Source organism: Megalobrama amblycephala, linkage group LG7 (assembly GCF_018812025.1).
Source record: "Megalobrama amblycephala isolate DHTTF-2021 linkage group LG7, ASM1881202v1, whole genome shotgun sequence".
Classification (NCBI taxonomy): domain Eukaryota; kingdom Metazoa; phylum Chordata; class Actinopteri; order Cypriniformes; family Xenocyprididae; genus Megalobrama; species Megalobrama amblycephala.
The window spans coordinates 20,154,983-20,168,904 of record NC_063050.1 but is presented as its reverse complement, the minus strand read 5'-3'; the positions used below and the strand labels follow the sequence as shown (position 1 = coordinate 20,168,904).

Here is a 13,922-nt window from a genome sequence, read left to right as displayed (position 1 = left end):
ACCAGAAGCCAGTGATTATAGTTTATAAAGTTATAAATATGGATATTTTTCTTACAAATTTGCATCGCTTTGCTTCAGAAGGCCCTTATTAACCCCATTGAGTCGTATGGATTACTTTTATGATGGATACATTTTTGGGCTTCAAATTCTAAGGTACCATTCACTGCCATTATAAAGCTAAGAAGAGCCAAGATATTTTTTTTTAACATAACTCTGATTGTGTTTGGCTGAAAGAAGAAAGTCATATACACCCAGAATGGCTTGAGGGTGAGTAAATTATGGGATAATTTTCATTTTTGGGTGAACTAACCCTTTAATGGCCAAAAAGGTTTTAATCTCTAATTGTAAATGTCAATTCACACTGCACTGACAGACAGCAACAGAAACTTCATCAAGTTTTGTTGGATCAGTGTGCTACCCCGGTCTGAGTCTGTTGGCATCTGTTGGAGCTTATTTTCAACGATTGAAACATGCTGAATCGGAGTTTGAATGTCTGAGAAGTGACGTACTGTAATCTGGTGACTGTCGGTGTTAGAATGCATCTGACAGTGCAGTGTGAATTGGCCTTAATATGAGCAATGGTAAGAGTGAGGCTTGCCTTAATAAACACATCGTTTAATACAAACCAATGTTGCTTGTGTTCCCTTACCAGAGCTGCTCTATTTGCATGAACCACTCAAGGTAAAGTGTGACTGTGGCACTTGAAGTTGTCATCAACACCGCTGTGACTCACGGCACTCTCTCTTCAGCCCTAGTCATATGGACAGTGATAAAATGCCTTTCTCTTCATTTAGCCCGGCCACAGGATCGTGTGAAGAGAATCGTCCATGTGCCCAAACCACACCACACCTAAGTCTGAAACAAGGTCAGTGAAGGGGTATAAATGATAATTTGGACCCAGGGCTGGGTAGGTTACTTTTAAAATGTATTTCACTACAGATTACAAAATACATGCTTTAAAATGTAATTCGTAACGTATTTCGTTAGATTACCCAAGTTTTGTAACTTAATCTAAATACTTTAGAATACTTTGGAATACAATATGTAACACACACACACACAAAAGGTAATTACAAGTTTTTCTCACAATTCTGACTTTTTAGAATTGCAAGTTGCAATTGCGAGTTATAAAGTCAGAATTCTGAGATATAAACTCGCAGTTTCCCAGTAAAAAAGTCAGAATTGCAAGAAAAGAATCCGAATTGTGAGATTTTTCGCAATTACGAGAAAAAAGTCAGAATTGCAAGTTTTTAATCACGCAATTCTGACTTTATAACTTGCATTTACGAATTTATATCTCGCAATTCTGAGAAAAAAAGTTCAGAATTGTAAGATGCAAACTCGCTATTACAAGGAAAAAAGTCAGAATTATGAGATAAAAAGTTGCAATTACCATTTTTTTTACAGTTACAAGGGACTCACAAACAACTATTGTAAAACATGAAAACAGTCGTGGATTATCAGTAATGACAGGACAGTTAAGATTCATGGGTAAATAAATTTTTTGAATGGGGCAGTTTTTGAAAAAATTCAGTCATTTTGTCTTGTGGAATATATGTAAGCATATTTTATGTGAAATAGCTTATTCAGGACAGTACTTATTTGGTTAAAATTATTAAAATGTTGCATATTCTGCAAGGGGAATGAAACTTATGGGCAGAAATGTAGATGCTTTTGCAGACTGTCAAAGTCAGAGTATCACCAATTGCTTTTCACATGAATTACCCGTCACAGTTTACATTAATGTTTAAATGAAATTCAAAGTAATCACTTTAGTAATCTGAAATACTTTTCAAATGTAACTGTAATTTGATTACCACCCATTTAAAATGTAACTGTAATAAAATAGTTACTCAAATTTTGTATTTTAAATACGTAACTAAGTAACATGTATTTCGTTACTCCCCAACCCTGTTTGGACCAATGCTATATATTGCTCAAACAGCTAAAGGTCAACTGTGTTTTTTCTCAGCTCTACTCACACCTACATGTATTCATTAAACTTAAAGGATTAGTTGACTTCAGAATTAAAATTTCCTGATAATTTACTCAGCCCAATGTCATCCAAGATGTTTATGTCTTTCCTCCTTTCTTTCTCGACAAGAAATTGTTTTTTGAGGAAAACATTCCAGGATTTTTCTCCATATAGTGGACTTCAACGGCCACCAATGGGTGGAAGGTTCAAATTGCAGTTTAAATGCAGCTTCAAAGGGCTCTACATGATCCCGGACGAGGAATAAGGTCATATCTAGCGAAACAATCGTGTATATACAAAAATGTATATACTTTTTAACCACAAATACTCATCTTGCACTAGCTCTGCGATGCGCCACACATTACATAATCATGTTGGAAAGGTCATGCATGACGTAGGTGGAAGTACTGCGGTAGGGCGAAAAACGCCATCTCATTTTCTCCTCCAACTTCAAAATCATCCGACATTGTTGTTTTACCTTTTTTTTTGTAAAGGCCATTTGACTTAGTCTTTGCACGTTCACTTTGTAAACACTTGCTCGGTACTTCCACCTACGTCACGTGACAAGACCCTTATTCCTTGTCTGTGATTGTGTAGAGCCCTTTGAAGCTGCCTTGAAACTGCAATTTGGACCTTGAACCTGATGTATCCCAGTGAAGTCCACTATATGGAGAAAAATCCTGGAATGTTTTCCTCAAAAACCTTAATTTCTTTTTCGAATGAAGAAAGAAAGACATAAACATCTTGGATGACATGGGAGTGAGTAAATTATCAGGGAATTTGATTCTGAAGTGAACTAATCCTTTAAGAAGACAAAAGCACTTTAAGTGTTAAATAGTGATAAAGTAATATCAGTTGTATTTCAACCATTGGGAATCATTGCATGGACCATTGTAAGGATGGTGACCTGCCCTGACCCCTCACATTTTACCCACCTAGACGGCGTTAATCCACATGATGATCACGCATGAAAAGACAAACTTTTCCTTTATTTATTGCTTTTATACTTCTGTCACTCATATTGACCTTTATTGTTGTCCTAACAGCTGAGTGGATTATTACGCAAAAGGCCTCTGCAAACATTCTCAAAAGCCAAACAAAACATTTGCAGCATTCAAAGTGATATTGCTGGCTTTTTTTCTAAATAGACAAAACAAGCAGAACAACCTCTTGGTGTCTGTCTCCGTCTCCTCTTGTGTTCTGGTGTCAAAGCTTATTTTCTTGTTCGCCCTCTGGAAACAATGGAGAAAAGATGGCGGCTTTCCACACTCAGCAAAAATCTTTATCGAAATTTGTATTCATCACAATGGTTGTGCTGATACCTTGGACTCCTTTCAGATCTCACATTCAGCTTTAAGGTTATGGGGGCAGAGGTAAAAAAAAAAAAAAATCATGCGGACATCTGCTAGCAAATGATACTTTTTATTGCAAGTGTGAATAGTTTAGTCAACTTTTTTTTTTATACCTTTACTTTTTTTCTTTCATGAAAAATAAAAACAGATCTCATGTCTTTGTAGTCACCTAAAACATCAAGGAAGGTGTGAAAATGGCAGCTAAGACATGAATTTGTGGTAGAAATATGGGTAACACTTTATTTTGATGTCCCCTTTAGACATCCTGTTGAACATAAGTAACTTTGCACCAACATGTCAACGACCTCTCATTAGAGTATTAGTAGACTGGATTGTAGCATAATATTTGCTTACACTTTTTGCTCCCCAACTGACTACTAATACTCAACCAATACTCTAATGAGAGTTAGTTGACATGTATGTGCAACACAGGAAACAGAATGTCTAAAGGGGACCATCAAAATAAAGTGTAACCAAAATATTGTTTAATTGTTTTGTTGTTGTTGTTTTGGCACATATGATACATGGAAGTGTGAAACTAATCATGATGCATAAAATCACCTCTATCTCTTTTTATAGGGAGCTGCAAAGCTGCAGAATGCTAGTAAGTGATAAAGACACCCTGTGCATCAGGGTTATCATCTGAGAGAGAGTGGACCCTTCTAGGACCTGTTGTTAGAGACCGGGCTGACTACACCCTGACAGAATCCTGGCTGAGAGAAAAAGCCAGACAGCAGACGTTCCTACACACCAATGACTGTTGTATGCATTTCTTTGGTTAGTAGAGTTCCTATACTCAGTGTCTTGTTCTTCATATTTAGATTCCAAAATGAACTAGAATAATTTTCAAAGACTCGGCACAATCTTGGTTTCTTCAAAGCTAATGTACAATAGCTGTAGAATTTGAGCCATGCATTAACAATGTACACAGTTTTATTGACCTTTGGTTTCATTGACCAAATGATGGAAGTCTGGCATATGTCACTATAGAGAAGTCTGTCATTTCACTGGAAGATCAAATTATGACGTTTAATTTAAAGTGTTAGTTCACCCAAAAATGAAAATTCTGTCATTAATTACTCACCCTCATGTGGTTCCACACCTGTAAGAACTTTGTTCATCTTTGGAACACAAATTAAGATATTTTTTGATGAAATCCGATGACTCAGTGAGGTCTGCATTGCCATGCACCGATATGATTTTTTGGGGCTGATACTGATTTTAACAAACAATTATTGGCCGATACCAATATTTTTCACTTCCTCTCTTATTTGAAATTAGATTTTGATCATGTTTTAAATAAGCAAAGTTCAAAAACACCTGCATTAAAATATCCTAGAAGGTTTATTGCTGCATCATCAAATAATTTTTAATGAACATGATAAAGATCCATTTAACATTCAGCAGGCCTACATAAAGAATACAGAACAAAGATACATATGAAATAAACTGTGCTTTTTAGGTAGGTTTAAAAGTTTTCAGGTACAGAAATAAAGTAAACAAATGTAAAAAATAGCACTGCATATTCTTCATTGTATAAATTATATACATATTAATCCTTCTTTATTGTGACAGACTATTGTGATTAATCTTCTAATTTGTTTTTGTATACATTTTAATATTTTTTGTAAGTTTAAATATGTATGAGATCTGCAATCGGATGCAATTTCCTTTACTAAGGCGGGACTCTTATTTTGACGGGTGTTCTAGTCTACCGGCTGAGGAGAACACGCAGTTCTTCAGAGATATTTTGCAGATTTAAAGTTTGTCCGTTTATAAAGCACCCCCAAAAAGGTCCTTATGTATTTGTTTACTGTTAGTTGTAATAAGTGTTTTGAGTACTTCGATGTATGTTGATGATAATGCAACGGAGAGAGAGTTTAATACGCACTTCTTGTGCTCTGTATTGTTTAGCTTTTGTAGTGATTTCTTTGGAGCGAAATCGGTCGCAAATAAATGTAATAAAACATCAGTAAAGTTTTAGTCATCATTCGGATGGGGTCCGCTACACTTATGAAAGTTAAAAAAGTAATTTAGTCAAGAATAGTGTGTGATCTTTTGTCATTTGATTAACATTAAAACGCAGACATCAGCGCTAGGATTACACAACAGTCATTATAAAGCTCAGCGCCTTCACGCAGTTAATTAATAAACCATTGATTTGTTATATCGGCCTTTTTCCTACTACAGCCGATATGCCGATGGTTGTAAATTGAGGAAAAATCGGCTGATAAATATCGACAGCCGATACATCGGTGCATCCCTATTTAAAACAGTTCATGTGACTACAGTGGTTCAACCTTAATGTTATGAGGCGACGAGAATACTATTTGTGCACCAAAAAACAAAATAACGATTTTATTCAACAATATCTAGTGACAGGATTTCAAAACACTGCTTCATGAAGCTTCGAAGCTTTACGAATCTTTTGTTTCGAATCAGCGGTTCGAAGCGTGTATCAAACTGCCAAAGTCACGACCCCAAGGGGTGAACCATTGAAATTTCGAAACACTTATGACATAACAAAGCCTCGTTTACTGAAATCACATGACTTTGGCAGTTTGATAGTGCTCCGAACCACTGATTTGAAACAAAAGATTCGAAGCTTCATGAAGCGGTGTTTTGAAATCGCTTATCACTAGATATTGCATTAATTTCTCACAATAAGATCAACAGGAATTTAGAAAATAGATACAGTGAATTTTCATTTCATGCTTACTTTGAAGGGTTAGTTCACCCAAAAATGAAAATTATCCCATATTTAAAACTTTATAAATTCAAATAACTAGCTTCCGGCGGACGACCGTACGCATACTGCACAAGTCGATTTGGGCGGAAGAGCAACCTTTGACCCGAATGCAATGACGAATGCGGAGGCGCAGAGGAGAGAGCAAAACATAACACAGGTCACGAATTAGAAGTCTAGAAATGTTGGAGGATTTTGATATAAGAGAAGAGAAGGTTTGAGTTTGTTGCCCAGCCCTATTAGTTTGAACTGTGAGAGACATCTAAGCTTGCGATACTCCTACATCCTGCATCATGTCACGGGTTACTCATTTGGCGCAAGTCGACTTGTGCTGTATGCATGCGGTCGTCCGCCGGAAGCTAGTTATTTGAATTTATAAAGTTTTAAATATGAATATTTTTCTTATAAAAATGCATTGCTTTGCTTCAAAAGGCCTTTATTAACCCACTGGAGCCATATCCATATGAAAGAAGATAGCCATATACACCTATGATAGCTTGATGGTGAGTAAATCATGGGATAATTTTCATTTAAAATTAAATTTCATTTTTTAAATTTTCATTTTAAGTGACGTATGAACGGAAAAAAAAAATTGACATAAAAACTCAATGAACTCTGGTTTAAATTGATGGCTAGGTTGACTGTCAAAATGATTTCCCCCTTTTTAACCTCATTTGACATTCCATGTTCTTTACTTTTCTTTTGCATCTCTTTGTGACTTGTGACCACTCTACCTTCCGTCTTTCTATTGTATTGCCAATGGCCTTTCTTTCCTCTTGCTGTACCCTAACCAACGTGTACACACACAGGAAGTCGCATATCCATTTCCTTTGAGATTGGACTGAACAATTGCTCACCTTTTCTCCACCCTTTCTCCTGCCAATTCAATATCATAGGTGGTGCATTACAGGCCATGGAAAGCTGGGACTCTTGGTCAGGGTGTGGTTAGATAGATGTTTGTTACAATACTTCCAGGAAAATAACTATTTTAAACCCTAATGCTACAGTATATATGTGGACACCTTGTCTTCCGGTACATTTCGGGTCTTGGAGGTAATCATTTAGCCACATTTATGGGTGTTTAGGCTTTTGATATCCAGAAACAAAGAAAAACTGGACAGTGTCCCAGTGAAGGCCCAATATTAGATTTCCAGTGAGAGCTAATCTTTATTAACTGGAAGTTTGTCAGCTCTAACAATGGGTCAACCAAACCCAGCGGTTAAGATACGCCAAGAGCATTCTCCATTGTATTCCAAGCAGTTCTGCTGCTCTAGAAAGTGGCACACAGAGATATGATGAAATAATTCTATAATTCTGTGCTGCAAGTCTGTAATATGGCTTCATTCACTCTTCAGTCTCCCACGTGGAATGGAAGTGAACTGAATCAGGTAAATCCTCCTTATTGTAGCTGGTATCTCTGGTATGTGCAAAGAACAGAGAAGAGAGACACACATTGGATCCATCAAATGGCTGGCGCTGGAATAGGGATTAATGGGGATTACCACAGAAGAACAAGAGGATAGGCACCACTGTCAAACCATGCAGGAGATCTCTGAGTCTGGAGCAATATTTAGAAATCAAACCTATTTATGAACTAAATCTAGTAGATTGTGTTAATATTGCTCACAAAGACATTAAGTAACCCCATGAGGTACATCTATTCTGTACAAATGTGTAGTCCAGCTGGAAAGGCCATTATAAGTTGTGTTTTGGATGTTGTTTTCCAAAATGGGATGAAGTGAACTGATTCCAAACTAACTTAACTAGCAAGACTTCCTTGGTCAACCACCAGTAATCAAAAGATGATGTAAATGGTTTGTAAGTCCACCAGCTAGACCAGGGGTGTCCAATCCTGCTTCTTGCAGGCCAATGTCCTGCACATTTTAGCTCTAACCTGCTTCAACACAAATGCCTGAACGTTTCTAGTGAGTCTGAATAGCTTGATTAGCTGGTTCAGGTGTTTAATTATGGTTGGAGCTAAACTCTGCAGGACAGTGGCCCTCCTGGAGCAGGTTTGGACACCCTTGAGCTAGACCAACAAAAACATTTGTAGACCAACATTTCAGCAAGTGGGTTCTTAGATAAAATATAAAGACTATGGCTGGAAAAGCAATAGTTTGTTTAGTAATTCAGAACTTAAATTACTTAAAAGTCATTCTAAGTAAACCTACACTGTCACACTCAACTTGCCTTAGTTATCCAGCAAATAAAGTTTTCGTGTACTGAGATTGAAAGCATACAGTATGTGTTTCCCCCAGCTTTTTCCCCTGTTAATGGCTACTGCTACCTATATGCTAATGCTACCCTTTCACTGTATCCTACGTAGTTTTATGGCAGTCAGCTAAATTGTCCCTCAGGAGCAGGAAACGTGGTGTAACAGCATGTAGGCAGATCCCTGTAAGATAACTTTGTTTGAGGGATGGTCCAATGCTTAGCCATAGCCTGGGGCCTGCTTCATTCGCACAATCTGGGATCATGCCTCAATGCGCACGTTTAATAGACACAGCGGACTTCATAATGACATCATGCCATTGTTTGAAATCCCGACACCCATTCACCACTCTGCTGCTGGCTTAGGCTGCCAGCGCCAGCAATATCAACAAGTAGCACCTTTAAATGAAGGCTCCAGGTTCAAGCTAACATGAGGACTGTTTGCTCCAACTTTTTGCGTACTCTCTGCAGATGGTGTTGAGCTACTTGTGTAGGGCTCTGTTTAGAGAGCTCTATGTAAGCGTTGACTTTAGACAAGTTCTAGGTGGGCCTTGCAAAGGTTAGGATAGAATACATGGAATATTTATTGTCAGGCTACATCAGTTGCCAATGTGGTCAGTTGATGCTTAAAACCTGCTGGTCTCGGCTTTTCTCCAAGCCTTGTTTTTGCTGGTTTTAGAGGGGTTTGGGGCACTTGTCAGACTGGGAGACTAGATTGTCGACCAGCTTACACCAGCTAAGGCTTGAGATGGTCTTAAGTAATAGTAGAAATAGGGAAAATTCCCATGTACACCCAACTTTTAACACCAGTGTCTTGAAAAATCATGGTGCAATCAACCCAGTCACTAAAGAAACTCAGTCCTAATCTCAGATCCCTCAATTTTATTTGCTTCTGTTAAAATGATAGTTGAGGGGTATTTTTAGGTGATCTGCCTGCTTTTGTAGTGCATTCTATCTTTAGTAAATGGAACAGGGTCATTGGGGTTATCCTGTTAGACTTGTATAATAGCAATAGATGTGATTGTGATTCATTCAAGAGGACTTACTAGTGTTTAATATGAAAACCATTTTGCATACATGCAAATGCCCTGCCTCCGCCATCCAAACGTTCACATAACCACCCACCCACTGAACATCATTCTTTAGTATCAGCCAATGGCAATGCTTAGTCCATGATGTCATTTCGAGAGCACATTCCAGTTGGATAAAAAATGGTCCACATGGGCTAAAGCATTGTCTAGAGAGGGATTATTGGTTGTGGTTCTGACTAATTAGACTTGATACATTTGAGTCAAGAAGCATGTGTAAAACTTTGCTTGACTTACTGTTTTAAAAGTTATATATTTACATTTCATTTTAAATCCGAATGCATGCCCCCTTTCATGACTTGTAATGCAAAAAATAAATCTGGTTCCCATTTACCATAGGGAGCTATCATCAATTTCATGATAACATGGTGTTTTTTTAGTCATGCACTGATGCATTATGATGTCACATGAAATACAAATAAATAAATAAATACAAACAAGACTAATTTCTCTTGATTAAGTTTGACATCACTAGTAGTGTTATCAGCCATAGCTATATAATAACCTCTAAATATATAGGGTGAATTCAGATTGATTAGGACACTTTTCCCAGTCATCTCAATGGCAAAAAGTGTCTCAATCACCCTGAATTCACCCTATAAAAAGGAACGTTTAAATGTTTGCTTGGGATTGGTATTTTGAAAAAGTGAAGTTTAAAGAACCATATAATAGTTTGTTGCTATTTTTAAAACTAGCCTGTTGTTAGCTTTTAAGCTATTATAGCCTTCCCTAGCCTTCAAAAAATAACAAATCTTTCACTGTCATGAGACCACTTTCTCTGATGGTTTTAGCATTTAGCATAGCATTAGCCTGGTGCATTTTGGAGTAAAAATGTACATGTGAACAAATGATGGTTTTCTTTTATGATAAGCCCACCTTATCACTTCAGTGCTCACTTCCTGTAAGTCAAAGAACAAATGTCTCTGAGAACTGTGACCAAAGATAGATGACTGATAACACTGCTAGTTCAAACTCAAGTGACAGTGTAGTGAAACTAATAATCGTGTTTTAATTAGCACCATGTCAAGTTTACTCTTTTAAAATTGCCCTTTTCCCAATGCCAGTGTCACATACATTCCCATTTGTGTTTGTGAATCCTATTGTGCTACGCGTCACCATGCGTCGCCCTCTGAATAAAGGCTGTCTGGCTCCCAGCTTAAATATTGCAGCAAACTAAAAACCAACCATCAGACTGGATTCATTCACTTCTGCTCACTCGGGCGACAAGGATTGGAGGCCATAGGTGGGAACCAGAGAGCAAAAAGTTCACTTCACACCACAGTGTGCCAAGAGAAGGGGGAACACACATACTCTGGAGCTCTTACTGTGGCAAGTTGCCCATTTTATACTGTTTACCTATATTGCGGTTAGTTCTATATAGAACATAAAGCTATGCATTTGATTCAGTTGTAGAGAATTTTGACTCTTTTTTTAGAGTTGTTTTGTGACTTGTTTGGCTTGTTTTGTTAGACAAGGGTAGAAACATGTACAGTGTCATTGTTTGATTTGATTATCTTTCAAACTCTAGATAATTATCAGATGGTACTGATGCTGTAAACAAATTCTATCGCAAACTAAATGACCTTTACAACAGTACATAGCTTGGGACAATCTAAAATCATGAAGTGTAACTCGATTTGCAGTTTCCCGAATTTCAGGTCAAAAACATTTTGCATTTCTGCCTGCTTTCAAACATCTCTTTTGTTTGTTCCGCAGTGCTGACAGTCAACCATGGGTGACTGGAGTTTCTTGGGCAACATCCTCGAGGAAGTAAATGAGCATTCGACGGTAATCGGTAGGGTGTGGCTCACGGTCCTCTTCATCTTCCGAATCCTCATCTTGGGCACAGCCGCGGAGTTCGTGTGGGGCGACGAGCAATCGGATTACGTGTGCAACACGCAGCAGCCGGGTTGCGAGAACGTTTGCTACGACGAGGCATTCCCCATCTCGCACATTCGCCTGTGGGTACTCCAGATCATCTTTGTTTCCACACCCTCTTTGGTGTACGTGGGTCACGCTGTCCACCATGTACACATGGAGGAGAAGCGCAAGGAACGGGAGGAGGCTGAGCTCAACAGGCAGCAAGAGATGAACGAGGAGAGGCTGCCGCTCGCGCCCGATCAGGGAAGCGTCCGTACGGCCAAAGAGACGAGCACAAAGGGCAGCAAGAAGTTTCGTCTAGAGGGCACTCTCTTGAGGACCTATATCTGCCACATTATCTTCAAGACTCTCTTTGAGGTAGGCTTCGTGGTGGGCCAGTACTACTTGTATGGCTTCCGAATTCTGCCGCTGTACAAGTGCAGCCGTTGGCCGTGCCCAAACACGGTTGACTGCTTCGTCTCAAGACCTACAGAGAAAACCGTTTTCATCATCTTCATGTTAGCCGTGGCCTGTGTCTCACTTTTCCTCAACTTTGTGGAAATCAGCCATTTAGGCTTGAAAAAGATCCACTTTGTGTTCCGTAAACCGGTGCGGCCGCAAGTCGAGGGACCAGGGGCAGCCGAGAAGGCCTTGCCTTCCATAGCAGCCTCCTCCATCCAGAAAGCCAAAGGCTACAAGTTGCTTGAGGAGGACAGAGCCACGTCACACTTCTTCCCCCTGACTGAGGTAGGGGGGATGGAGGCTGGCCGGCTGCCGGCTCCGTACGAGCCATTTGAAGAGAAATCGGACGAGGCGACCACACCTAAAAAAGACGTGTCTAAGGTGTACGATGAAACGCTGCCCTCCTACGCCCAGACGACCGTGATAGGACCGAGTGTAGCGGCGGGAGTTCTACAAAGGGATGAAGATGAGGACGAGATGGCCGTCGAAGCCGACGTGGAAGCCAGCGAGACGATAGAAGACACGCGACCGCTCAGCAGCTTGAGCAAGGCCAGCAGTCGGGCAAGGTCAGATGACTTGACGGTATAAATAATATAGAACTGGATTGGAAGAGCAGCAATATAAATTGTAGTTTTGGGGAAAGCATAGAAAGTAAAAACGAGTGAGAGAAAGAAAGAAAGAAAGAGGTGCCTTTAGGCAACTGCGGCGACACTTATAATACCAGCTTGATATTTTGAGGAAGAAAACAATTGAAAAAAAATAATGCTGTGCAATTTTCATGAGGAAACTTGAGAGCTTGATTCATTTTTTTTATACAGCAGTATTTTTTGTACTGTTTTTATCAAACAGTCAACAAACCAAAGTTAGAGATCTGCAGCAGCTAGATCTACGTCGGGAGGAGTTGGGGGAACTTATTTAGCAAAAACATGAGCTGTTTTTTAATAAATAACATTTTCTATCCAGAATTTTACTTCTCGAAGGTGAGATTCTGATGTTTACATTTTTTGGATTAGCCATTAGCTGAATGTTGTATGTGATATTTTGTTATTATTCTGATAAGAAAAACTGTCAGGGCATCATCCTTTTCACCTCAACGATTTCAACCACACATGATGATAAATAATCAATCTTATTTTGATTTGTATGTGAATGGTACTGTAATGGATAGGTGTATGTGTGAGGTGAAACAAATGCTGATAGTTTCGTTGCACAGTCGTTCATCATGGCATACTAGCAAAATATAGACTATTTATTTAAAAGAAATGACCACCGCTGATAAACGTTAAACATAATACCTTGTTTCTCGTTTCAGTAACTTACATTATGGGTCTCTTGATTTCATAAACTGTAGGTTAGAGTGTCTCTAGCAATAACTGTAATAATAATTCCATTAGCCATAGAAAAGATCGTAGGCCACATTCTTTCTAGTCTCTCTGCGCATGCAGCCATGATGATGATGATAAAGATCATGCCCAATCAGCACAAAGTATTGTTCAACAAGAGACAATAAAACAACATTACATGACATGTCACCACAGGCAGTCTGACATCCTTGATGTTGTTGGAAACAACATTTTCACACTTTTGTCCTCCATGATGCTTCATTTAAATTCAAAATATTTTAAAGGGCAAGAACAGAAGCGTTTCGCCCCTTTATTGACTTACCATTTATATGGTACTTACCATATATATATATATATATATATATATATATAAGGAAAAAATTGTCATGTAAGAGTTTCAGCTTCCAATTATTTTATTATTTATTGTAATTAACTCCTGACCAATTAAATTGTCCCTTTGTTTGTAAAACATCCACAGTTCTACAAAAGTCATAACACATAATTTACCAAAATATATGAAAATTGTTCATTTCACATCATATGAGTGTTTATGATAACAGGTATGTCAAAAGAGTTAAAACTACCTGCATTTTTATCTTTTCTTTTCTTCTCTACCCTGCTAATGGTTTCATATTAGTTTGGTTCGAATGTAATATCGTTTTATTTTATGTTGCTGCCATGAAGAGAGGATAAACTTTTCCAGAACCCAAAAAAAATGACTGGAGCTAGAATTGAAAGGCAAATTTTCTGTACTTTTTAGTGGCTATATATTGTATGTGAAGGTGATTTCACCAAGTACAACATGTTACTGGATCAACATTCCAATCAACCAATCAGATTTGAGTATACAGTTTGTCAAGTTTAGGCTTACAACCAGGGTTAGGT

At 38.3% G+C, this 13,922-nt stretch overlaps 1 protein-coding gene across 2 annotated transcripts in view; it reads left to right on the top strand.

The window, feature by feature from the left end:
- The first annotated feature begins 670 nt into the window (after positions 1-670).
- The window catches only part of gja8b (gap junction protein alpha 8 paralog b), a 13,264-nt gene continuing 12 nt past the window's right edge, over positions 671-13,922 (top strand). Inside the window, exons 1-4 of one of the 2 annotated variants that reach the window (XM_048196377.1) lie at positions 671-681; positions 795-865; positions 3,907-4,104; positions 11,089-13,922. The exon at positions 11,089-13,922 is cut by the window's right edge and continues 12 nt beyond it. In XM_048196377.1, the coding sequence (XP_048052334.1) occupies positions 11,104-12,282 (1,179 nt within the window). In that variant the 5' untranslated portion in view covers positions 671-681; positions 795-865; positions 3,907-4,104; positions 11,089-11,103 and the 3' untranslated portion in view covers positions 12,283-13,922. The other variant, XM_048196376.1, reaches the window with a different exon arrangement.